This window comes from Lachancea lanzarotensis, scaffold LALA0S05 (genome assembly GCF_000938715.1).
Source record: "Lachancea lanzarotensis genome assembly LALA0, scaffold LALA0S05, whole genome shotgun sequence".
Taxonomy (NCBI): Eukaryota; Fungi; Ascomycota; class Saccharomycetes; order Saccharomycetales; family Saccharomycetaceae; genus Lachancea; species Lachancea lanzarotensis.
In genome coordinates, this window is record NW_019212883.1 from 878,065 (window position 1) to 897,750 (window position 19,686).

Genomic DNA, 19,686 nt, shown 5'->3' on the forward strand with positions numbered 1-19,686 from the left:
CTATGTTACACATTTCTATTTAAAATGAATATTCTGTCGTGACAGCACCACAATGCATATATATTGATGTATGTGAGAGAATCATTTCTTTGACGAATCTGTCACACGCGTGGCACCATCACCATCGTTTCCACCATGAGGACTGTTCTTGTCCGTACTCTCTAGCACTTCATCCAAAGTTCTTCCTTCCTGGTTCTTTGTGGAAACATTTGTAGGATTAGGTGACCCTGAACTGCTTCTCAAGAGTTCCTCATCAGAAAGGTCGAGATCGAAATCAAAATTAGCGTCATCTCCCTCTTGTAAGTCCGAATTTGGGTTTGCAACACTGTTCATCGACGAATCATAGTCTGAATCTGTGTCTATGATGTCAAATTCATATGTTTCGGCACGAGTTCTTCTGATGAGTCTTCTTGACCTAACAAAGAAGACGAAATACAAGAGCAAAACGGCAGCTCCAACTGCAAACACAGCAAGATAATAATGCATTCCGGCAAAAGGCGGTGTCAGGAGATTTGGTTTATTCACGTCGGAGTTATCTTGAGGGGAGGCACTTGATGATACGGGTGCTGTGATAACTGAAGACGTTGAGGCCGAAGTTGTTGGATCGTATGAGCTAGTTGGCTCCATTGGGGTACTAGATGTGGTCGGAGAAGCATTCTCGTCGTCATTGCCAAACTCAAAATTCTTTGCCTTCGAGGGATCTGACGATTCCCCGTATAGTTTTAATCTCCAGTTTTTAAATACAATGGTATTCGTTTCTTCCGTTGTTCTTGCCTTGAGTCTCCATTCGCCATCTCCTTTTTCACCCCAGTGCGCAACAGACATGAAAGTCCAAGAAACAAACCCGTCCGGCGAATTATCATTTCTTCTAGTGACCCCTAAGTTCGATATCACTCCACCAGGCGAAATCAGATCCAAGGTAGTACGTCCTCTAAAGGTTGCCTCAATGTCGACAGTAACAGTGACGTGCTCGATGCGCTTCATATTTGCATCTTTCAGTTGTGCATCACTAATTTTAACTGAGGATTCAAGGGTTTCCTCCGTAGAGTTAGTGGATGTTCCTACCTGTTCAGTAGGTAGGTACAGCCAGGATTGAGGATTGACATTCTCCCAGTTACGAGCCAGGTCAACTATTCTGTATGCGTCGAGCTTCCCGTATCCATATTTGTGGGAGTAAGGCTTTCCAAGGGCTGCGTCCTGCCAGTTGCCGTCCTCAACATTGATCTGTACGGATGACAGGATAGATAGGTATTGGACATCTCTCCAAGTCAAATTAGAGTTAACGCTTAAGACCAAGGAATAGATGCCTGCGGCAAGTGGGGCAGCTGCGGAAGTTCCGCCGTGAGTATCACTGCAGCGACCATTTATATCTGTGGAATGAATATGCTCTCCAGAACCAGATGAGTAGGTGACAACCATAACGGCGGAACAAGATTCTGAGTAAGGGGGATGTAAACCTTTGTGGTCAATAGCACCAACTGTAATCGAGTAGATTGAGTTCGTGTAGCCATCGAAGTTGCAGTTGTCCTCAAACATGCCACCATTCCCGCTAGCGAAAACATACAGCGCTCCCTTTTCATCTCTCCCTTTCGTGACTCCTGTTACCAATGCTTTTTTAACCAAGTCGTCTGGTCCCTGAAGAGATCTACCATCGTCAGGTGGACCCCATGAACACGAATAAATGTCGTTTACTTCCAAAGCGTGAATCAATGACGCAGCTTCGTCCTCTGCGGTAATCTCACCAGAAAGAATTCGTATACCTGCAACTTTGGCATCATAAGCCACACCAACGCCGCAGGCTTTGTTTTTGACAGCAGCTATTTCGCCAGCACATCTTGTACCGTGATAGTCATCGCTTAGTCTTGGTCTTGGCATTGGATCGTTGTCATTAAAATCCCAGGACCCTTCTGCGGAGAAATTATCTGCGAGATCTTCACTTTCGAAATCGAGTCCATCGTCCACGATTGCTGCGACAATGCCATGGCCGGTAACGTTTTCATACCAAAGTCCGGTAACATTAACGTCATGTCCTGGGAAATTCGTGTTGATGAGATGCCACTGTCTGTCGAATAAAGGGTCTTCGATGGTCAAACGGTCTTTGGCATCCTGCAGTGGTTGCAGACTTGAATCTATGGGAAGTCTTTTTTGAAGTGTTTTGGGCAGTAAGCTATGGTATGAAACCACGCCTTCCAGGTCATCATATTGGGATCTTTTCTGTAGATCATCCTTTCGCACCGAAAACACGAAATGATTTTCAAGTCCTCGCGCCGCATGTTCGAACTGCCATTCTGGATACAGATCTCGAAGTCTTTGAGGTGATAGGTAGCTCTCTACCGCAAAATAACTTCTTGCCAAATGGTCTTTTTTTGGTACCTGTCGCGATTGGCAAAAGTCACCAGCTAGCAAAAGACCTATAACAAAGCGAGCGCTTGACAGAAGCTTCATGATTTTAAAAAGGAGTGAGCCTCAACGCTTCTGCGAGGGGTACGAAGCGTTGTGGTGCAGCTTAGTGTGCTTAAAGTTTAAGCTTTGATCTTGATTCACGGTACGCATCTGTTCACGATAAATTTATAGAGCATTCTTTGACACATATCACGTGCCCGAACACTTGAGTGGTTGCACTTTATAGACATGGCCCATAGAGAAAACCACAACAGGTTGACGAGTGCTGAATTGTGGTTCATGAGATGTTGTTAATCCAGTTTATGGTCTTCGGTTCTTGCTAAATAGTTCCTTTGATGGGTTTGTCGCAACTAACCATTAGGTAACGCGTATATCACTTTACAGTAATCTGTCGCCGCATCTCTTCACGTGTGCTGAGCTTGTTTAACTCCGATAGCAGCACGATTGGCGGGATAGCTGTCTCAGTTTCACTAACTCGCTATTCGGTGTCGAGATTCGTGTTTTGAGACTCTCGCGTCTCAGTCGTGATAGTATTTAGATATGCATGTTATAATTTGTGCAGTATTGAGTTTTCTTGTCTAAAGTACTCATGAGTTCATAGAGATCGGTTCAACAGTTTCCCGATAATATCCTGGTATCTTGAGTAATCTTGTCTCTATTGATGTCTGTTCCGATGTTCCAGAGTGCTTCCCAAGAGTAAACAGCTTTGGTATTAGGTAGGATGTCGCGTGACTGCAAGTATTTGATAAAGTTGTAAATGAACGTTTAAAAGAGCATTCTATTTCGTTGTGAAGCTTATTCGGTTCAATCATTCAATATCTCTAGACATGATGTCAGCGCTTTTTCACCGCTTGCCAATTGTTTCCCACACGAAAAATGAAGCTTAATGCCAGCCTTTAGAGTGTACGCATGTTACAAGGTATTTTACTGAAAATTACTGGACGCCAATCCAGAACGCTTATCAATCTAAGTTCTAATTCAGAGTGTGATGGCCGGTTTGCTATTCATTGTCAATTTGCATTGCGAACCTAGATGACGATTCTATCTACATTTTTCGCGCCGCGCGAGCTGAGAACTCTCAGAGTCTTAAAGACACTGCTTAGTATCAAACACTGGCACTCTTCTGTAAATCTTTCAGTCGCATCGATGCTTAGTCGTCGCTTAATGCTGTGGACGTGTCTTAAGTCTTATCGGCTGGTGACGGGAAAGGATAAAATGATTTCTATCTCAAATAATCTACAACAGCGATATGATTTCTCAGCTAATCTCATCTCATCTCTTGTCATCCACACCGCATTTAAGCTATTCACATACGCATGGCATCGATACACGCCAAAAAATGAGCGCTTTGCTGTCGGAAAATGATTTAAACGACTTCATCAGTCCTGGACTTGCGTGCATCAAGCCAACTGAGACTGTCAAAGAAGACCAAGGCCCTAGCAATGAACTTGAAGTTGGGAAAGAATCAAATGAAGTAGAGAAGGTATCTATCTCCTTGCAAGACTGTCTGGCGTGTTCAGGATGCATAACCTCCAGTGAGGAAATCTTGTTGGGTCAACAAAGCTACACAGTATTCTTAGAGGCCTGGAGAAAGCTGCCAGAAGACGCTGTCTTGGCGGTAAGCATAGCGCCTCAAAGTCGGCTTTCGTTGGCAAAATACTACGATGTGAAACTCGATGTGTTTGACAAGGGCTTTGTGAATTTCATGCATAAGTACTTCGCCGCCAAATACGTCGTTGGAACACAAATAGGTCGCAATATAACCATCAAGCAGACCAACGAAGAACTGGTCAGACGGAAACAACAGGAGACATTTGCCAAGCCGACACTATGCGCCGTCTGTCCTGGCTTTGTGCTTTATGCTGAAAAGTCAAAGCCAGAACTGGTTCCTTTCTTGTTGGACGTCAAGTCGCCTCAGCAGATTACAGGTTCTCTATTAAAGCAGACCAATAAAAACATTTACCACTTAACTGTGATGCCTTGTTTCGACAAAAAACTAGAGGCTAGCAGAAAAGATGGTGAAAATGAAGTGGACTGTGTTATAACCCCTCGTGAGTTTGTGACGATGCTAGGAGAACTTCATGTTGACATGAAAGACTACGCTGATGTTCCACATAGTCAATCCTTAATGAACGCATGCAGTCCGGAAAATTGGGATCCTCAGGTTCACTGGGCTTCTAACGAAGGCAGCAGCTCAGGAGGTTTTGCTTTCCAGTACATTCTCCATCAGCAGAAAAAGCATCCCGATTCAGAAGTGAGGACTCTAGAGGGTAAGAATAGTGATATCACAGAATACAGATTGGTAGACAATTCTACAGGAGAGACGATTGCATCTTCGAGCCAGGTCTACGGATTTCGAAATATTCAAAACATGGTACGAAAGCTTTCCAATTCAGGAACAAAGACAAGGAATGTGAAAGTACTTCGAAAGAGAAACACTAACTCTTCCTCACGTGAAAGCACATCGGGTTTGGCAGTAGACCCAGTCAAAACTGATTTTGTCGAGGTGATGGCATGTCCAGGGGGATGCATTAACGGGGGCGGGCTTTTGAATGGTGAGCAAAATAGCAGTCGAAGACGAGCACTAGCGAAGACTCTGGAGAATGAGTACAGGGATACGTTGCCATCAGTTTACAATGAAGGTGATGTCAGTTACGACGTGCCATACAAATACACCTTCACTCCAATTGAAAAATCGTCAGATGTGGTGACTGTGGGTAATACTTGGTAAAATGGGTAACGGAGATAATTGTATCATGTCTGTGATGAGTGGCGTGTAGATATTCAAGTGAGGGAGCAACCTTATATTATGGGCATTTTATTTATTGTAATGCTGCGGAGAGTGAAAATTTCCGGATGGTGGCTCGAAATAGCGGCTAGCGCTTGCTTGCAGGAGACGCAGGACAAGATGATCCGATGGCAAAAAGGCTGCGATACGAGGATCCCGTCATTCGAACAGTTCTGGCGCCTGAACAAGGTCTATGTACACTCTGTATAGACAGTATCAGTGTCCATGGGCTACTACTTGTTAGTGGTTTTCTTACACTTGAGGTTGCCTCAAGTGCTTTGGGTACAATCATGACGATCGTAGATATCAGCACGTGATGAGGATTTGATCATTGAACTGTGATAAAAGAGAGCCCAGTTGTCTCTAAAAGCTACCATAATGATGTTTAAACGTGTTTTTTCTCGCTGTTCCGTTTAAAAGATATACAGACTACTACAAAGCTACTGGTACTAGAACACCATGGGTAGCATCATTGTTCAGCATTTGGGTGTCTTTCAGTCACGTGATACTTCCAACTGGTAAATGAGTGTAAGGTTGTAAGGGTATAAAATCGCCAATTGTACAAATAACGGTCATAATTTTTTAGCTCTGCATCAGGTTTCCTGTAGCCCCACATACATGTGCCTTCACTACACCTTGGTCTTTCGGCCAGAATTTCAACCGAAATGACACAGATTGGGACTTAATTATTAATTTTAAAAGAGCAGCATATCACGTGACTCCAAGAACAATGCTTTACTAAACGAGACAAGGAAGAACGACAAGGCTCACCTCTTCTATTCTTTGTGTGTCGATTACAACGATGCACATTGGAAACGTTACGGGGCACTGGGCGGGTGTTTTTTTTTTTCTTGGCCTGCTTACTCTTTTCAAGGTTTATTGTCTCGTCCTTTGAAAGCCTGCTGCTGCTCACTAATACACAGAGCTGCTTCCATTAGACTTGTCAAGACATTCCGCGGAGATTGAAAACACCGCAATTACGGATCTGATCCACTAAAATCCAGTCTGTCAAAGATAGCCAGCCCGAGGGCCCAGATTAGAAATTGGATAGTAGCAATGGTATGTGTTAACACTGAAGTCACGTGACCTCGAAACATAATCTTACACTATCACAAAGATGAAGCGTCAAAACGAGAGGAGAATCGTGTACAAACGGAGACCTATTGTTGCAGGCTATATGTGAGTAGCTTATTCTGCTTCAAAGCAACAACTTCCTTGGTAAAACCTATTCTCCAAACAAAACTATATCAAATCCGGAAAAATCCATACCTTATCATTTTACACGGCTTTTCATTTACCATTCTACATTCACAAACTCTTTCTTTCATCAAATCTCTATCTCCCTCTACCTTTCTCTCTCTCGACATTCTAATCCCGGATCCCGCCCTATTGTCTCTCCCATCTTGCCAATCTCTTTAAAGAATGACCATGGCAAATGAAATCGCAAATCTCACTCTCTTGTCACGTGATCTGATACACTCCATTTTCCTAGCCTTTTCTCAACTATTTAATTTGTCATAGAAAAGAACGTTTGATTGGGTGCGAGCCCACAATATTAGGAGGGGCGACTATAAAAAGCGAAGGGATTCGGGAAAGTTGATGGCAACAGGTTACCTAAATCAATTGCTAACGCAGTGAAGATAGTGTTTTCCTAAGAGAAGATAGCATTTTAAGAGCCCAAAACAATTGATTTTGTGCTAAGAGAATTAATTCATAAGAATTGCGAACTTTCAAGAGACTCAATTGAGCTTTTTCCACGGGCGAAAAAGGTTACAGAAGATTCAGAGTTTTTTGGTTTTAAGTTTTAAGTGCCCATTGGTAGCCTATAGAATACGTTTTTGAAGAACGTTCAACAGCTTTTTGCAGAAATGACCGACAGCAAGCCAGTGGAATTCAAAAAACACACATCGATTGCGATTTTCGGGGCGTCCGGCGATTTGTCCAAAAAAAAAACGTTCCCTGCACTGTTTGGGCTCTTCAGAGAAGGTTATCTGGACGCCTCATGCAAGATCATAGGGTTTGCCCGTTCCAAGCTGTCAGATGAGGATCTCAGAGGGAAAATAGAGCCATTTTTGAAAAAACCTAATGGCGACAAAGACTCCGAGAAGGTGAAGCAGTTCTTGCAAATGGTAACGTACATCTCTGGTCCTTACGACGAGAGCGTCGGGTACGAGAAACTGCGCAAGGAGTTCGAAGACCACGAAAAAAGCAACAAGCTCGAGCACCCCAACCGGTTGTTTTACCTGGCACTTCCTCCCAGCGCTTTTGTCGCTGTCTGCACGCAGATCAAGGAGGTAGCATATGCAAAGGACGGACACAACAGAGTCGTTGTAGAAAAGCCTTTTGGTCACGATTTGAGCTCATTCCGTGAGCTGCAAAACGATCTCGCCCCACTTTTCGCAGAAGACGAGCTTTTCAGAATTGACCATTATTTGGGAAAAGAAATGGTCAAGAACTTGGTGTTGATGAGATTCGGTAACACATTCTTGAACGCTGCATGGAACAAAGAGAATATCCAAAACATTCAAATCTCGTTTAAGGAGCCCTTTGGAACCGAAGGTCGTGGTGGTTATTTCGACGAGATCGGTATCATAAGAGACGTGATGCAAAACCATCTGCTGCAGATACTGACTTTGCTTACCATGGAACGTCCTGTGGGCTTTGACGCCGAATCTATCCGTGACGAAAAGGTTAGAGTCCTCAAAGCGTTCGCCCCAATCGACTATAAGGATGTTTTGACCGGTCAATATGGACCATCTGAGGATGGTTCCAAACCCGGGTACTTAGACGACGAAACCGTGGACCCCAAGTCCAAGTGTGTCACATTTGCGGCCATCGGATTTAAAATTCAGAATGAGCGCTGGGATGGTGTTCCTATCGTCATGAGGGCTGGTAAAGCCCTTAATGAAGGCAAAGTCGAGATTAGAATCCAGTTCAAGGGTGTTCCGTCCGGCGTTTTCAACGAACAGATTGCTCATAACGAACTAGTCATCAGAGTCCAACCTGACGAAGCGATCTACCTAAAGGTCAACAGTAAGACTCCAGGTTTGTCCACCAGCAGTCAAGTAACAGAATTGGACCTGACATATGCAAGACGCTACAAGAATTTTTGGATTCCAGAGGCTTACGAAGCTTTGATAAAGGATGTCATGAATGGTGACCACTCTCACTTTGTAAGAGATGACGAACTGGATGTCAGCTGGAAGTTGTTCACTCCTCTGTTGAACCATTTGGAAGGTCCAAATGCTCCAACTCCAGAAACATACGCGTATGGATCTAGAGGCCCCAAGAATCTTGTGAAATTCCTCGAAGAGCACAATTATGTTTTTGAGGACCGCAATCTGTACCAATGGCCTGTGGCTACACCAGAGATGTCCGAAAACGCTCCAAAGATGTAAAGATTCTACTCCAAGATTTTTCCCGCATATGTTTGGTTTCACTTCACTCTTTGGTTTAGACGTCTGTTACGCAATATAAGTTTTGTTTCTTACTGCCTTGTAGCATAGAATAAACACCTATCTGATTGCCATGATCCTTTTATTAAGGCTTATAAAGTGAATGAGAACATTATTGATCAAGCAATATGCGTCAAATCGATGTCAGCGATTATGCTCGGTGATTGTCCATATCTAGGATTCCTGCAGGGTCGCTGGATAAATTAAATCCCAAGTGTTGTCATTTTGATATGCAAGTAACGTTTACTTTATCGCTAGGTATATATGACACCGCTACACATACTCATGTAGATTCCCTCGCTTTGTACTCAACCTTCGCGACAGACGCTGACTCCTTCATTTTCACAGGTTCGACCAATCCGTAGTCCTTGAAATTTGAGCCGTTGGACGTACTCTGGTGTGCTACGATTTTTTTGACTGTTTCGAAATCTATTGCTTGCTCTCTTTTAACCGCTTCGAGAAGTGCAACCATATACTTTGGAACAACTGCAAGGTCTTCATTATGGTTGATAAGATAGTCAATAACTTCAATAGCGAGGAAGTAATTTTCGCCCTCGTTCTGAGCAAAGGCATCATTGTACGTGTTGTGAATTGCACCACCGTGTACCGTAGGTTGAGTACTTGTGGTACCTTGCTGATACAGGATGTTTGGTGCCATGACTGTGGATAGATTATGAATGTCCATCTTAGAGCCCATCTGAGAATCGATGTGGGAAAAAGATGACGTCCAGTGCAAAAATGAAAAGAGCACTTCCGCTACATTACGGTTGAAAGTGGGCAATAATGCGTACAGTAACCCGAAGTACTTGTGCCGTTCCAAGTCCGACTCAACCTTTGCTACCTGAATCCATAAGTCGTACAATTTTGACGTCAGTAGCGGATCTGGAAGCTCTCTCAAAAACTTTTTCAGCAGCGCCGAAAGCTGAACAGCGTTTTCTTTAGATAAATCAGGGACCTCCGAAGGACTTTCGTCGATAGCAGTGGACAGTTCTCGCAGTTTGCGGATATTACCGTTTTTTCTGAAGACACCCTCAACTGACATATCAAGTTGTCTCAAAGAAGATATTAGCTCATCAACAATTATAGGTATTTTAATTTTTGCGGGGCCTATCCCCAAGTCAGAGTCTATACCCCATTGAACAGTCAACAGTTCTAAGGGTGTAGCGAATACACCAGCCGCTGATTGCTTTTTACCTTCCTTGCTCATCATTGTCTTCATCTTGTACCAAAAGTTGTTACTATTTTTTGGGTTCTTTTGAGGTGGTTGTGGAACGAGCTCGTTGACCACCGACATGTCGCCAATGACACTTCCTGCATGAGAAGCTATTAATGAAAGAGTGATCAACTTGATAAGATATTGGTCTTCGGATTTCAACTCGGAAAAGTATATCCCACTTTTGTTGTTGACAAGATTAATTTCCTCCTCATCATTATCTTTCAATTTTTTGAAATGTGTGAATGCGTTAGGCCTTAGTTCCCGCGCTTGTTCAGCTGCCACAATACGGGAAATATCATCCAGAGTCAAAGTCTTCGTGCTATTAAACATGTTTTGATTTTCAGAGTCCCGCCCTGTACTCTTATCCGTTTGAATAACTAGGCATTTTTCCTCCGGAACATTTTCTTTAACGTCTATCTCTGACGTCTCAAGAATGCGCGACCGGCGTGCTTCTTGTTTATTGGTAGTTGTTAATGGTACACTCTGTCTTCTAGACTTTAACCTTTTAATATCATTAAGTGTTCTGATGTAAGTTTGTTGCATGGAGATCGATTCTTTGATACTGTTTGAACGTTGAAGCGCTTCTCTATTTTTGAGTTGAATTTCCATCACAGCTTTAGACCGGACAAGAGCGATCTTCAACAAAAATATTAGCTGTGACAATTTTGTGACAGGAGAGAAGCCTGTGGATGACTCGGGATCCCCTACCGCACATTGGGCACACAACACCGATTTTGTCTTGCTGTTGAATGCTGCGTCAGCCACCCCAAATGAGTCGATATCTTTTCGACAAGCAGAACATTGGAAACAGTTTTTGTGCCACCTTATGTTTTTGAATTGTATGCACTCCTCTTGAATGTATTTACCGCACACCGGGCAGCAATCAGTTGCGTCAATCCCCACATTAATGAATCTGAAAGGCTCACCTTCAATTATTTCGTTCTTTTCGATTTCTCGCAGATACTTGATCAGGGCATTGGCCGAATGTGCCGACTTGTTTCTATCGAGAGCAATCTGTAACCCATATCGCACCAGCAACTTTAGAAAATGAGCCACACCAGTTATCACTGACATGAGAGATGCCACGCTCACATCCCTCTCTTTCGAAGCAGAGCTTAGCTTTCGCAGAAGTTGTAGATATATCATGACTTTTGTAGACAGGTTGCGGGGTAGCTTCGCATATTTTATTTGTGAACCTGAGCCAAGATCCGCTGGATTTAGAGTTTGCTCCTGATTAATTGTACCACTTTGGGTCTCCACGCCATTAAACGTGCTGTGAGCGAAAAGAGATTCTAAAGAATCTAGGGCTTTGAATTGGCACTCAATTTTGAGCACAAAAAGTGCAGCAGAGTTGAGGCCTTTTAACTGATCGAAACTTGTCAGATACTGAAACATGTCAGATATGCAAACGGCTGTCTCTTCTTCGAATCGATAAAGCACAGACCATGTCTTGGAAACTAACTTTCCGAAAGAAAGAACGTACTTTTCAAGGTCTCCACGAGTAATACCATGCTTCTCAGACTTGGAAATGTTATTGGGATCGGCAGCTTCTATTTGTGGTAGACCCACCGCTTCTGGAGGTAAATTAACATGCCAGTATTTGTGAACACCATAGCATTCTGGATGCCAGCGATGAACCTCTTCTCCACGAGGAAATTCAATATATTGGTCTGATATTGGATAGTTACAGCCCTTACAGCGGTTTGAAAAGTACTTGAGGAAATGAAATTTGCAGTAAAGATCGTCTTTGTAATTGAAACAGGTGTTTACGCCACACCTCTCCTTGCAGATTTTACAGCAGAAGTGCTCCTCGTCATATAGTTTTCCAAATGCATTGTAGTAAACTCCTCGAAGCGCATGCCCACATACATGGCATAGCAGATTGTTCCGCTTGAAATAATCCTGCTGGCACAACGGGATGAGCTGTTTTGTTTCTAGATCTTCAAATGGGAAGTACTTTGGTTTGCAGACTTTACCACAATCGTAGCACACAAAGCAGTGTTCGTGATAATACTTCCCAAGTGCCTTTAAAGATCCGCGGATAATAACCTCGTTGCAGCTTGCACATATCTTGGGATTGCGTGAGCTTTGCCGGGGTGGTCCAAGAACAGGTCTTTGCTGACTCACCTCGCCAATTTTTGGATCTAAATCCATTGGATCGCTTCGCACCGGCGGTACCTCCATCCTGTGTGGCTGGGCCAATGCGTTCATCTTGACTTCTCAACAAAGTGAAATCTTCGCGTTTTCTCGACGCACCACAGCTTGCTTTGAGTAGATGTGACCAAGTTCAGATCCGAATTAGTAGCTCAGAGTAGAGCAAAATTGATACAGGTTCTAAAGAATGCTGGCGGTCTTTAGAGCTAATTGTTATGCACCTTTTCCGATGGTGTTTTGACGGTATTTTGGCGACTGAAATGTGCTATTTTCGAATGATAAAACAAAACATACGTGCGTATGTAATGATGAAACATCACATCAAAGAACCTGGAGTTCGAACCTGCTGGGAAGCCGCAAATAGTTACGGACTGTCGTTAGTGTGTTTCGATCATGCTAGTTCCTAGACTTGTACTTATCCTTGAGCATTGCCATCTGTTCTTCATCGAGTTCGTTTGACACTCCCTGCAATGCTTTTGAAAGCGCCTCTGTGGCACCAATTATGGGCCGAAGAAGTGCAACAGGTACCACGCGTGCAAGGGTCGAAGCAGTTTCGTGCGCGCTAGCGTTGTCTTTGATGTCATGTTGTGCTTTGAGTACAGCCTCGTAGGCCAACGTTACGTTTCTGCCGAACGAGCCTTGCGCTTCCTTCAATCCTTGTCTCAAAGACGAAGGCTGGTCGGCATACAGACTGAATACTCTAGGTGCATCGCCCTCCCTAGCACCAGGCTCAACGAATAGAGCTTCGGGCTCCTGACTGCTCGGTTTCGGGTTGCGACCACCAACCAATCTTTCATATTTTTTGAAGACGTCTTCTGATATGATTTCCAGGTCGACACCTTTAAGCTTGTGATTTCGAGCTTGTGAACCCTCTCCTCCCATAACTTCTTCCATATTTTCTAATAAAGCTTGCGTACCAGACGTTAGCTTCACTCCCAAACGTATGAACTCACTGGCGGTTATTTTGATGAAAACCTGTGTACCTTTTTGCAACCCTCTGCTCAGATTTTGATCTCTTTTGTATTCTTTAACTGGAGTCGACACCAATGCCTTTATCCCTGTTCCTAAAGTAACCACGGTTTTCATCGGGGCGACTCCACCAAGTATTCCTTTCAACTGGCTACCAGTTATGTCGGGCACCCATATTCCATTTAGGATTTTGTTAAGCTCTGGAAAGCCATTCACTCCATAGACAATAAGGTGTCTCAGTTGCAGCTCTGAACCTTCTAAAATGAAGAAGTTCATAAACTCACTTTTATGACCAGATTTCAAGACTGAATAGTCAACGCTTTTAGGCTTATAATCCATTTTGATCTTAACTGATTCCACTTCTAACTTTTGAATGTAAACAAAGTCAGGAAATTCATCTATCAGTTCGAAGCGCGCATCCTTAAATTCAAAGAAGCGCGTGAGAAAGTCCAATGCATCCTGGTCAATGTGTAGCCTTAGCGGTAAGACTTTTATTTTGAGAATCAGCTCTGTAGCTGCTAGAAAATCAAGAGGTTTAACGGTCATGATGTTAACAAAAAACATGTCCGAACCTTTAGCGCGGGGTTCATGCTTCCAATGAGTGGCCAGTTTATTCCATGTGGAAGTAGGGATGTTGTCAATGACTTCCACGTTTTCTGAAGTGAGAGTTATATCGTTGAGAATATCTGCAGATAAATCTGAGGTGGATTCCGTGGGCTCATCGACATTGTAGCGCAAAACGTTGATTTTCAAACCAGATGCCTCAATTCTTATTTTATAGTTAGATGAGGGTCGCAGTCTCAACTTTTTTGGTGAGCCGACAACAATGCTAGGTTCAGTCTGCAGATCATTGTTAATCTGCTGTCTCAATGAACCTGGGCTTACTTCTGCACCTGCAAATAAAAAAATGGAGTCAAAAACTGAAGCTTTGACGGTTTCCTGACGCGCGGAATCCTGGTGTTCCAATGCTGTTTCGACTCGATTGATTAAGTCTGAAACCGAATTCCTAGTATATGCCCAATCGAAACCATCATAAAGCTTTATGATCGCTCGCTCTAAGCTAAGAGTCAGAGCCAATTTTTTTTGTGTCGTGGAGTTCGAAGTATTGGATTCAGTTTGTTGACTTCTATTATCAAAATAGCTGTCTTGAGCGCCAGATATCAACACAGGCTCGTCACTGGAGGAAGCAGCCCTACCCAGCACTTGAAAATCACCAAATTCCACCGCCTCATCAAAGTACGCTTTTGAAAGTATATCAGCAGTTGAGGAGTTACCATCCTGTTTGACTGAAGGATCGAGCTGGAGTTTTTGCCCCGTAAAAAACTGCTCATCCACATCATGAAACACCTCCACCTGAGGTGGTTTTGTTCTGTACTTCTCAACTTCTGGAAAGCTTACGGGGATACCTAGATCCACGGAGACCTGAGTGCAGGTTTGCATGGAGTCGGCGCACAAGGAAAGAGAAAGGGTTCCCATATCTACCATAGCCTTCAACCCCTCGCAAGTCTGCCAGGTAGAAAAATGAAATTTATCAAATTTGCCAATATTTGCAAATCCGCGATCTGTGTAGTAAGGGGACAAATATGTAACTTCTTGGGAGCTTGGTCTTGGTTTGAAGTTAGCAATGTCATCGATCAGAAGAAGAGAGCCAGCTCTTATGCTTCCTTTCAGATTCATGGCCGGCATGCTAAGCTCCATTGCGCATTTCCCAACAACCAGAAGCATCTGAGCTTTGAGTCTGTAAGGATTTAAATGTATGGCACATTCAATAAGTCTTATTTCTAATCCAGACTGTTCGTCCACACTTTTAAAGGCGACGCGCGTGGAAGGTGTAGAAGGTGCAGTTTCTTGCTTGCCTTGTAAAAAGTCAAGCCATCGCGCATGGTAATGGATCCCAACTTTTCTGAAGGCGCAGGAAAGTTTACCGCTTAACTTTTTATGGAATGTCACCACAGGAGCCTGAGATTTATGTTGACACGCGCAGCTTATGAGTACCTCACTCTTGCCATCTAGCGTCCTCTCCGCATCAAATGTTTTGACATACCCTGTAAAAGTATTGTCTTCATTGTAATACATAAAACAGCCTTTCCCAGTAATGGACAGGTCACCGAAGGCCTGGTGCAAAAACCCCTCAAACAGTCCATCGATAAGATCTATCTCGATCAAACAGTGGACAGTGGAACTTTGTTTGTTGATGAAAGAAGAAGAACCCATGACTCGAACACTCCTCTTCAGATGTCTCGGAGATTTTAAGGAAGATTTTACTACACCAAAGTCTGGAGATAGTAGCGAGAGTTCAGACTGTATATCTTGGATCTCTGATAGAATCCTTTTAAAGACTTCGGCAGTGGCGTACAGCTTGACTTTTTTGACGAAAGCTTTGCACTTTGTGGATAGAATCACCTCATCAAAACCATGGTTAAATGAGGAATGCTGCGAAGGGTCGGAATGACATTTTACATCCACGTTGGATATGCTTATCAGGTTTACCGACGTATTCGAGTGTTGCATTTCAAGCTTGATTGCGTCACACGCAAATAAAGCGGATGGAAGATTGATGAGGCAGTCTGTTGTTGAGAGCTTTAGAGTTCCAGTTGCCAGGTGAAGCCTGAGGTTTAGTGGCTTTCCCTCCACCTTCAAGGTTACCTGATTTCCCGATTTACCTTTCTTTTTGAAGCTTCTGGGCACGTTTTGTTGCCAAATCTCAAATGACTTTCTCAAAAAGAAGAAGCATTTCAGTAGTTCACGAGCAGAGTCTATTTCAATATCAATGTTTGTGTTGCCATTTACTTTGACCTCGATATTTCCCTCAACTATAGCGTAGGAAGCCTCGACTATTGAGCGTTCGAGAGTTCTGGCTACCTCGAAAATTATCGACTCATTGTGATAAGCGGAGAGAGCATCGAGCTTAACATGCAGGAGTTGATGGTCGCTCAAACTGAAAGAGAAAACACCTATTGTGACATACAGCGTGTCACTCAAAAATATTTTGATCTCATTGCCGCCAAAGGAAGAGAAGAAGTTCTCATCATGAAGGTCTTGCTCCTCTCTGAATCTTTTATAACCGTGGAGATTCTGAGGAGTCCGTGCTGTACTCACACTCGTGGGTTTTTTCGGCTGATTTATTAGAAGCATTATCAAAGGGATGATGATGGGCTCACTAAGTTCAGCTATATGGTGTAGCTCTATCCTACATCTGTCGAATTCTACCATAGCGTCTCTTACGGCAATATCATCGATGGATGTAAACCCTTTGAAAGAGATGTTGAGATTATTGATTGTTAGAAGCGCGATACCTTCTTTCTGACCTGCAGTGGATGTATCCGCTTGATCAACATCTGCCATGCTCTGAATAGCGCTCATGTAAATTGATGTGGCTTCAGCTTTAGAGTAAAGCAATGATTCTGACATAGAAGCTTCTGCCTTCGGAGTCCCAGTACTTTCTTCCTCTCCCTTTCTAGTTTGTTTGAGATGATTTAGGGCCAGCCCTGAGATATTAATTTGACGGGTCTCATTTGCAGATGTGAACTCGATTTCCCCTGCTCTCAGCTCCACGATGTTTTCTTCTGAGAACAAAACTTTTATGCTGACATCGCTTAAAACCATAGAGAGCTTTGATAGTATCAGGTCCAAAGCCTTATTGCGCATCGATTGAAGCATCGATGGCGCCGCTGCAGAGCCCGAGTTCTGATTTGTACTGCTGCTCTCACTCGTATCGTCAAGAATAGAGTCCTCATCAGGAAATTCGTCCTTACCTCCATCAAGATGCATCACAGAGCTTGTCAGATCAAAAACAGTTTTGGTAAGGAGGAGGCTTGATGCTTGAGCATCGAATGCTTTTGATAAATTTGGTTTCACCACAAATGCGACACCAGATGCTGCGACACTGAGCCCACCACTAACGGTCAGATTCAAATCTAGCTTTTTCAAAAACCCGCTTCTTATGGTCACATCAGGAAGGTCTATGTTATCGACGTCTAGATCTAGATCGTGAAATGTGAAATGCGAACTGGAACCGAGTGATACATCAAGAGCAGCTATGTCGATTTGTGAAAATAGTGATATTTTCTGAATAAAATATAGCAGTAGACGTCTTTGGAGATTGTGAGTAAACCAGGAGGCCATCTTTTATGCCAGAAACTGTTTTTGTTTGGGATTCAAGTTACTGGTTGAAAAGCTGAACAAAGCCGTCTTCAGAATATTCCCACAAAAGTGCTTTTCGCAATGTCTCAGGATCGACAAGCCTCCAAATAAGCTCTACCTTTGTGACGTTCGCTGTTATTTGAAAACTTGCGAATCAAACTGGTGATGAATTCGAAGGGAGTTTAGTTTGTATATGGGGGCATCACGGCTTACTCACAATATTTATATCACGTGATCTATAGTTATAAGTATCCGGTACAAGAAATACTAATAAGATTAAGAAGATTCTTGAAGGGTTTTGCGCTAGTCCGCATGTATACAACTAGAGATCCTACTGCTAACTATTCGATCGTACTGAAATACTATTCCCGACGGTAGAGATAGATAGTCGTGTATGAGATAGACTAGCAGAACCAATGAAGCTGTCAAATTGATTGCCGTTTTCTTTTGATTAAAACTAAAGAGTAGTATTACTTATCTGTAAAAGGCTTTTTACTCACTGGTTATGCAGTGATATTTCATAACATCATGCCATAATTGTAACCGTAATTGGACGACACAGTCGTCTGAATTGAACGGATAGCTGCAACGAGGCGTCTTTGTCGAGTACCACACGGACGACTATTAAATTTTTTCGACGGCCTCCACGACGGCCTTTTCTGCATCTGGGGAGTCGTGAGCAAACCCTTGAGAAGGAACAAAGTGCTTGGACTGGCGTGCACTTGGACAGGTGTCGTACAGCTCGTCGACCTGTTCCAATGTGAGACCTTTGGTTTCGTAGACGAAAAGGTAGACAAACAGGAAACATAAAAAGGTGCAACCACCCCAGATGAAGAAGACCTTGGCCTGCAAGTTGGCACGATCGTGGTCGACCAAATAAGGTGTTGCGTAGGCGATGGCGAAGTTGAATAACCAGTTGGAAGCTGCACAGAATGCGACAGACTTACCACGCACTCTCAAGGGAAAGATCTCACCAACCACAACCCAGGCCAAAGGACCCCAGGTGGCGGCAAACGACGCAATGAATGTACACGAAAACGCAATCAGGGTCTTATTGGCGGCGTTGCTGTGTGGCAAAGCGGTTCCGACGGCTGCAACAATGAATTCACTGACACACATACCGACAGCACCCCATAGCAACAAGTTTCTTCTACCTGCGATTTCGATGAGAGCAATGCCCGGGACGGTCATCACGACGTTGACGACGTTCATGATTAGTTGGGTGATGAAGGGGTTCTTGATGCCCGAGTTTTGGAAGAACTGGGTACCGTAGTAGAAGATGAAGTTGATACCTGTGAGCTGCTGGAGTGCCTGAATTGCGATACCAGTGAGTATACGTTTTAGCTGGTGGTTGGCGGGTCTGAAACAGTCCACAACCGTGGTGGAACCGAACGATCTCTCGTACTCGTAGTTAGCGACAATCTCCTCCAACTCTGCCTCTACGGTTTTGTCGTCTGCGGGCAGTCCTCTTAGCGTCGACAGCGACTTCAACGCTTCTGGCAGCTTGCCCTTTTTGACGAAGAAACGGGGCGACTCTGGGAGTACAAGCATTCCGCAGAACATGATGATTGCCCATAGAAACTGGATCGAGATAGGAATACGGTACGAGCCACTGTCGTTACGGGCGTGAGTGCCCTGGTTGACACAAGAGGCCAACAACAGTCCGATGGTGATGGCCCACTGGTAGCACGATACCACTGCACCACGAATCCACTTTGGAGCAGCTTCAGACTGGTACAATGGCACGATCGCCGATAGCACACCGACACCGAGACCGGCAATAACTCTTCCCACGATTAACAGGTTCTTCTCTGAAGCGGCCGCTTGCAAGATAACTCCGACGGTGAAAATGATGGTGGACGCAATAAGACCGAGCCGGCGGCCCAAAGTGTCAGAAATTAGGGGTGCGAAGACGGCGCCGCAGAACGTGCCTGCAGACAAAATGGAAGTGATTAGCGAGGTTTCGCCGGCCGTGAAGTAGCCGCGATCCGTGAAGTTCTCTTTAACGAACTTCATAGCGAGAACTCCGGAGATGGTTCCTGTGTCGTAGCCAAACAGGACACCGCCGAACGCGACGAAAAGGCCGATGGCGATAGCCCTAAACCTGGAGCCCTGAACGTCCTCGTCGGCCTTGAAGAGGAGTTGTAAAATACCCATGGTGGTGGTGTATGGATGTTAGAGTGTTTCTGGAGGGTAGTGTTCTTTACTGGTAGTATATTCTGACACTCCTATGTGATGATGATACAAGCAGATTCAAATTGACAAACAACTGCATCGAAAGTGAGATCCCCACTGTACATCCCAGCTTGTCTTTTATAGCTGAAATCTCACCCGACGTGACGAAGCCTTGACCCCGCACTTTCGAACTAACACCAGTGCTGTGCAGTGCTGTAAACAAAGGAGACCTGAGGCCAATAGTTCATTATCCCTGGGGTATCTATTTTGCACGGTCCCTGTTTACCCCGCGTTTCTTGTTTGGCAGCTCCTCAACGGTCGAGCAAGGGGTCCTCCTCACACCAAATCTAGCGAATCTGCCACATCCCGGGGGGGGGGGGGGG

At 44.1% G+C, this 19,686-nt stretch overlaps 6 protein-coding genes across 6 annotated transcripts; 2 read left to right on the forward strand and 4 right to left on the reverse strand.

Annotated features, from left to right (window-relative positions):
- Positions 1-81: 81 nt before the first annotated feature.
- KEX2 (LALA0S05e09626g1_1) lies at positions 82-2,445 on the reverse strand (the record flags this gene model as incomplete). Its single annotated transcript, XM_022772527.1, has 1 exon — positions 82-2,445. The coding sequence occupies one exon, from the start codon at positions 2,443-2,445 to the stop codon at positions 82-84; it is 2,364 nt and encodes a 787-aa protein (XP_022628842.1).
- A 1,297-nt stretch (positions 2,446-3,742) lies between these two features.
- NAR1 (LALA0S05e09648g1_1) lies at positions 3,743-5,134 on the forward strand (the record flags this gene model as incomplete). Its single annotated transcript, XM_022772528.1, has 1 exon — positions 3,743-5,134. The coding sequence occupies one exon, from the start codon at positions 3,743-3,745 to the stop codon at positions 5,132-5,134; it is 1,392 nt and encodes a 463-aa protein (XP_022628843.1).
- Positions 5,135-7,059: 1,925 nt separating this feature from the next.
- Positions 7,060-8,589, forward strand: ZWF1 (LALA0S05e09670g1_1; the record flags this gene model as incomplete). Its single annotated transcript, XM_022772529.1, has 1 exon — positions 7,060-8,589. One exon carries the CDS (start codon positions 7,060-7,062, stop codon positions 8,587-8,589), a length of 1,530 nt encoding a protein of 509 aa, XP_022628844.1.
- A 340-nt stretch (positions 8,590-8,929) lies between these two features.
- LRG1 (LALA0S05e09692g1_1) lies at positions 8,930-12,046 on the reverse strand (the record flags this gene model as incomplete). The annotated part of the gene is made up of 1 exon (XM_022772530.1): positions 8,930-12,046. One exon carries the CDS (start codon positions 12,044-12,046, stop codon positions 8,930-8,932), a length of 3,117 nt encoding a protein of 1,038 aa, XP_022628845.1.
- Positions 12,047-12,412: 366 nt separating this feature from the next.
- On the reverse strand, positions 12,413-17,110 carry ATG2 (LALA0S05e09714g1_1; the record flags this gene model as incomplete). Its single annotated transcript, XM_022772531.1, has 1 exon — positions 12,413-17,110. The coding sequence occupies one exon, from the start codon at positions 17,108-17,110 to the stop codon at positions 12,413-12,415; it is 4,698 nt and encodes a 1,565-aa protein (XP_022628846.1).
- A 642-nt stretch (positions 17,111-17,752) lies between these two features.
- Positions 17,753-19,285, reverse strand: LALA0_S05e09736g (LALA0S05e09736g1_1; the record flags this gene model as incomplete). The annotated part of the gene is made up of 1 exon (XM_022772533.1): positions 17,753-19,285. One exon carries the CDS (start codon positions 19,283-19,285, stop codon positions 17,753-17,755), a length of 1,533 nt encoding a protein of 510 aa, XP_022628847.1.
- Between the last annotated feature and the right edge of the window lie 401 nt (positions 19,286-19,686).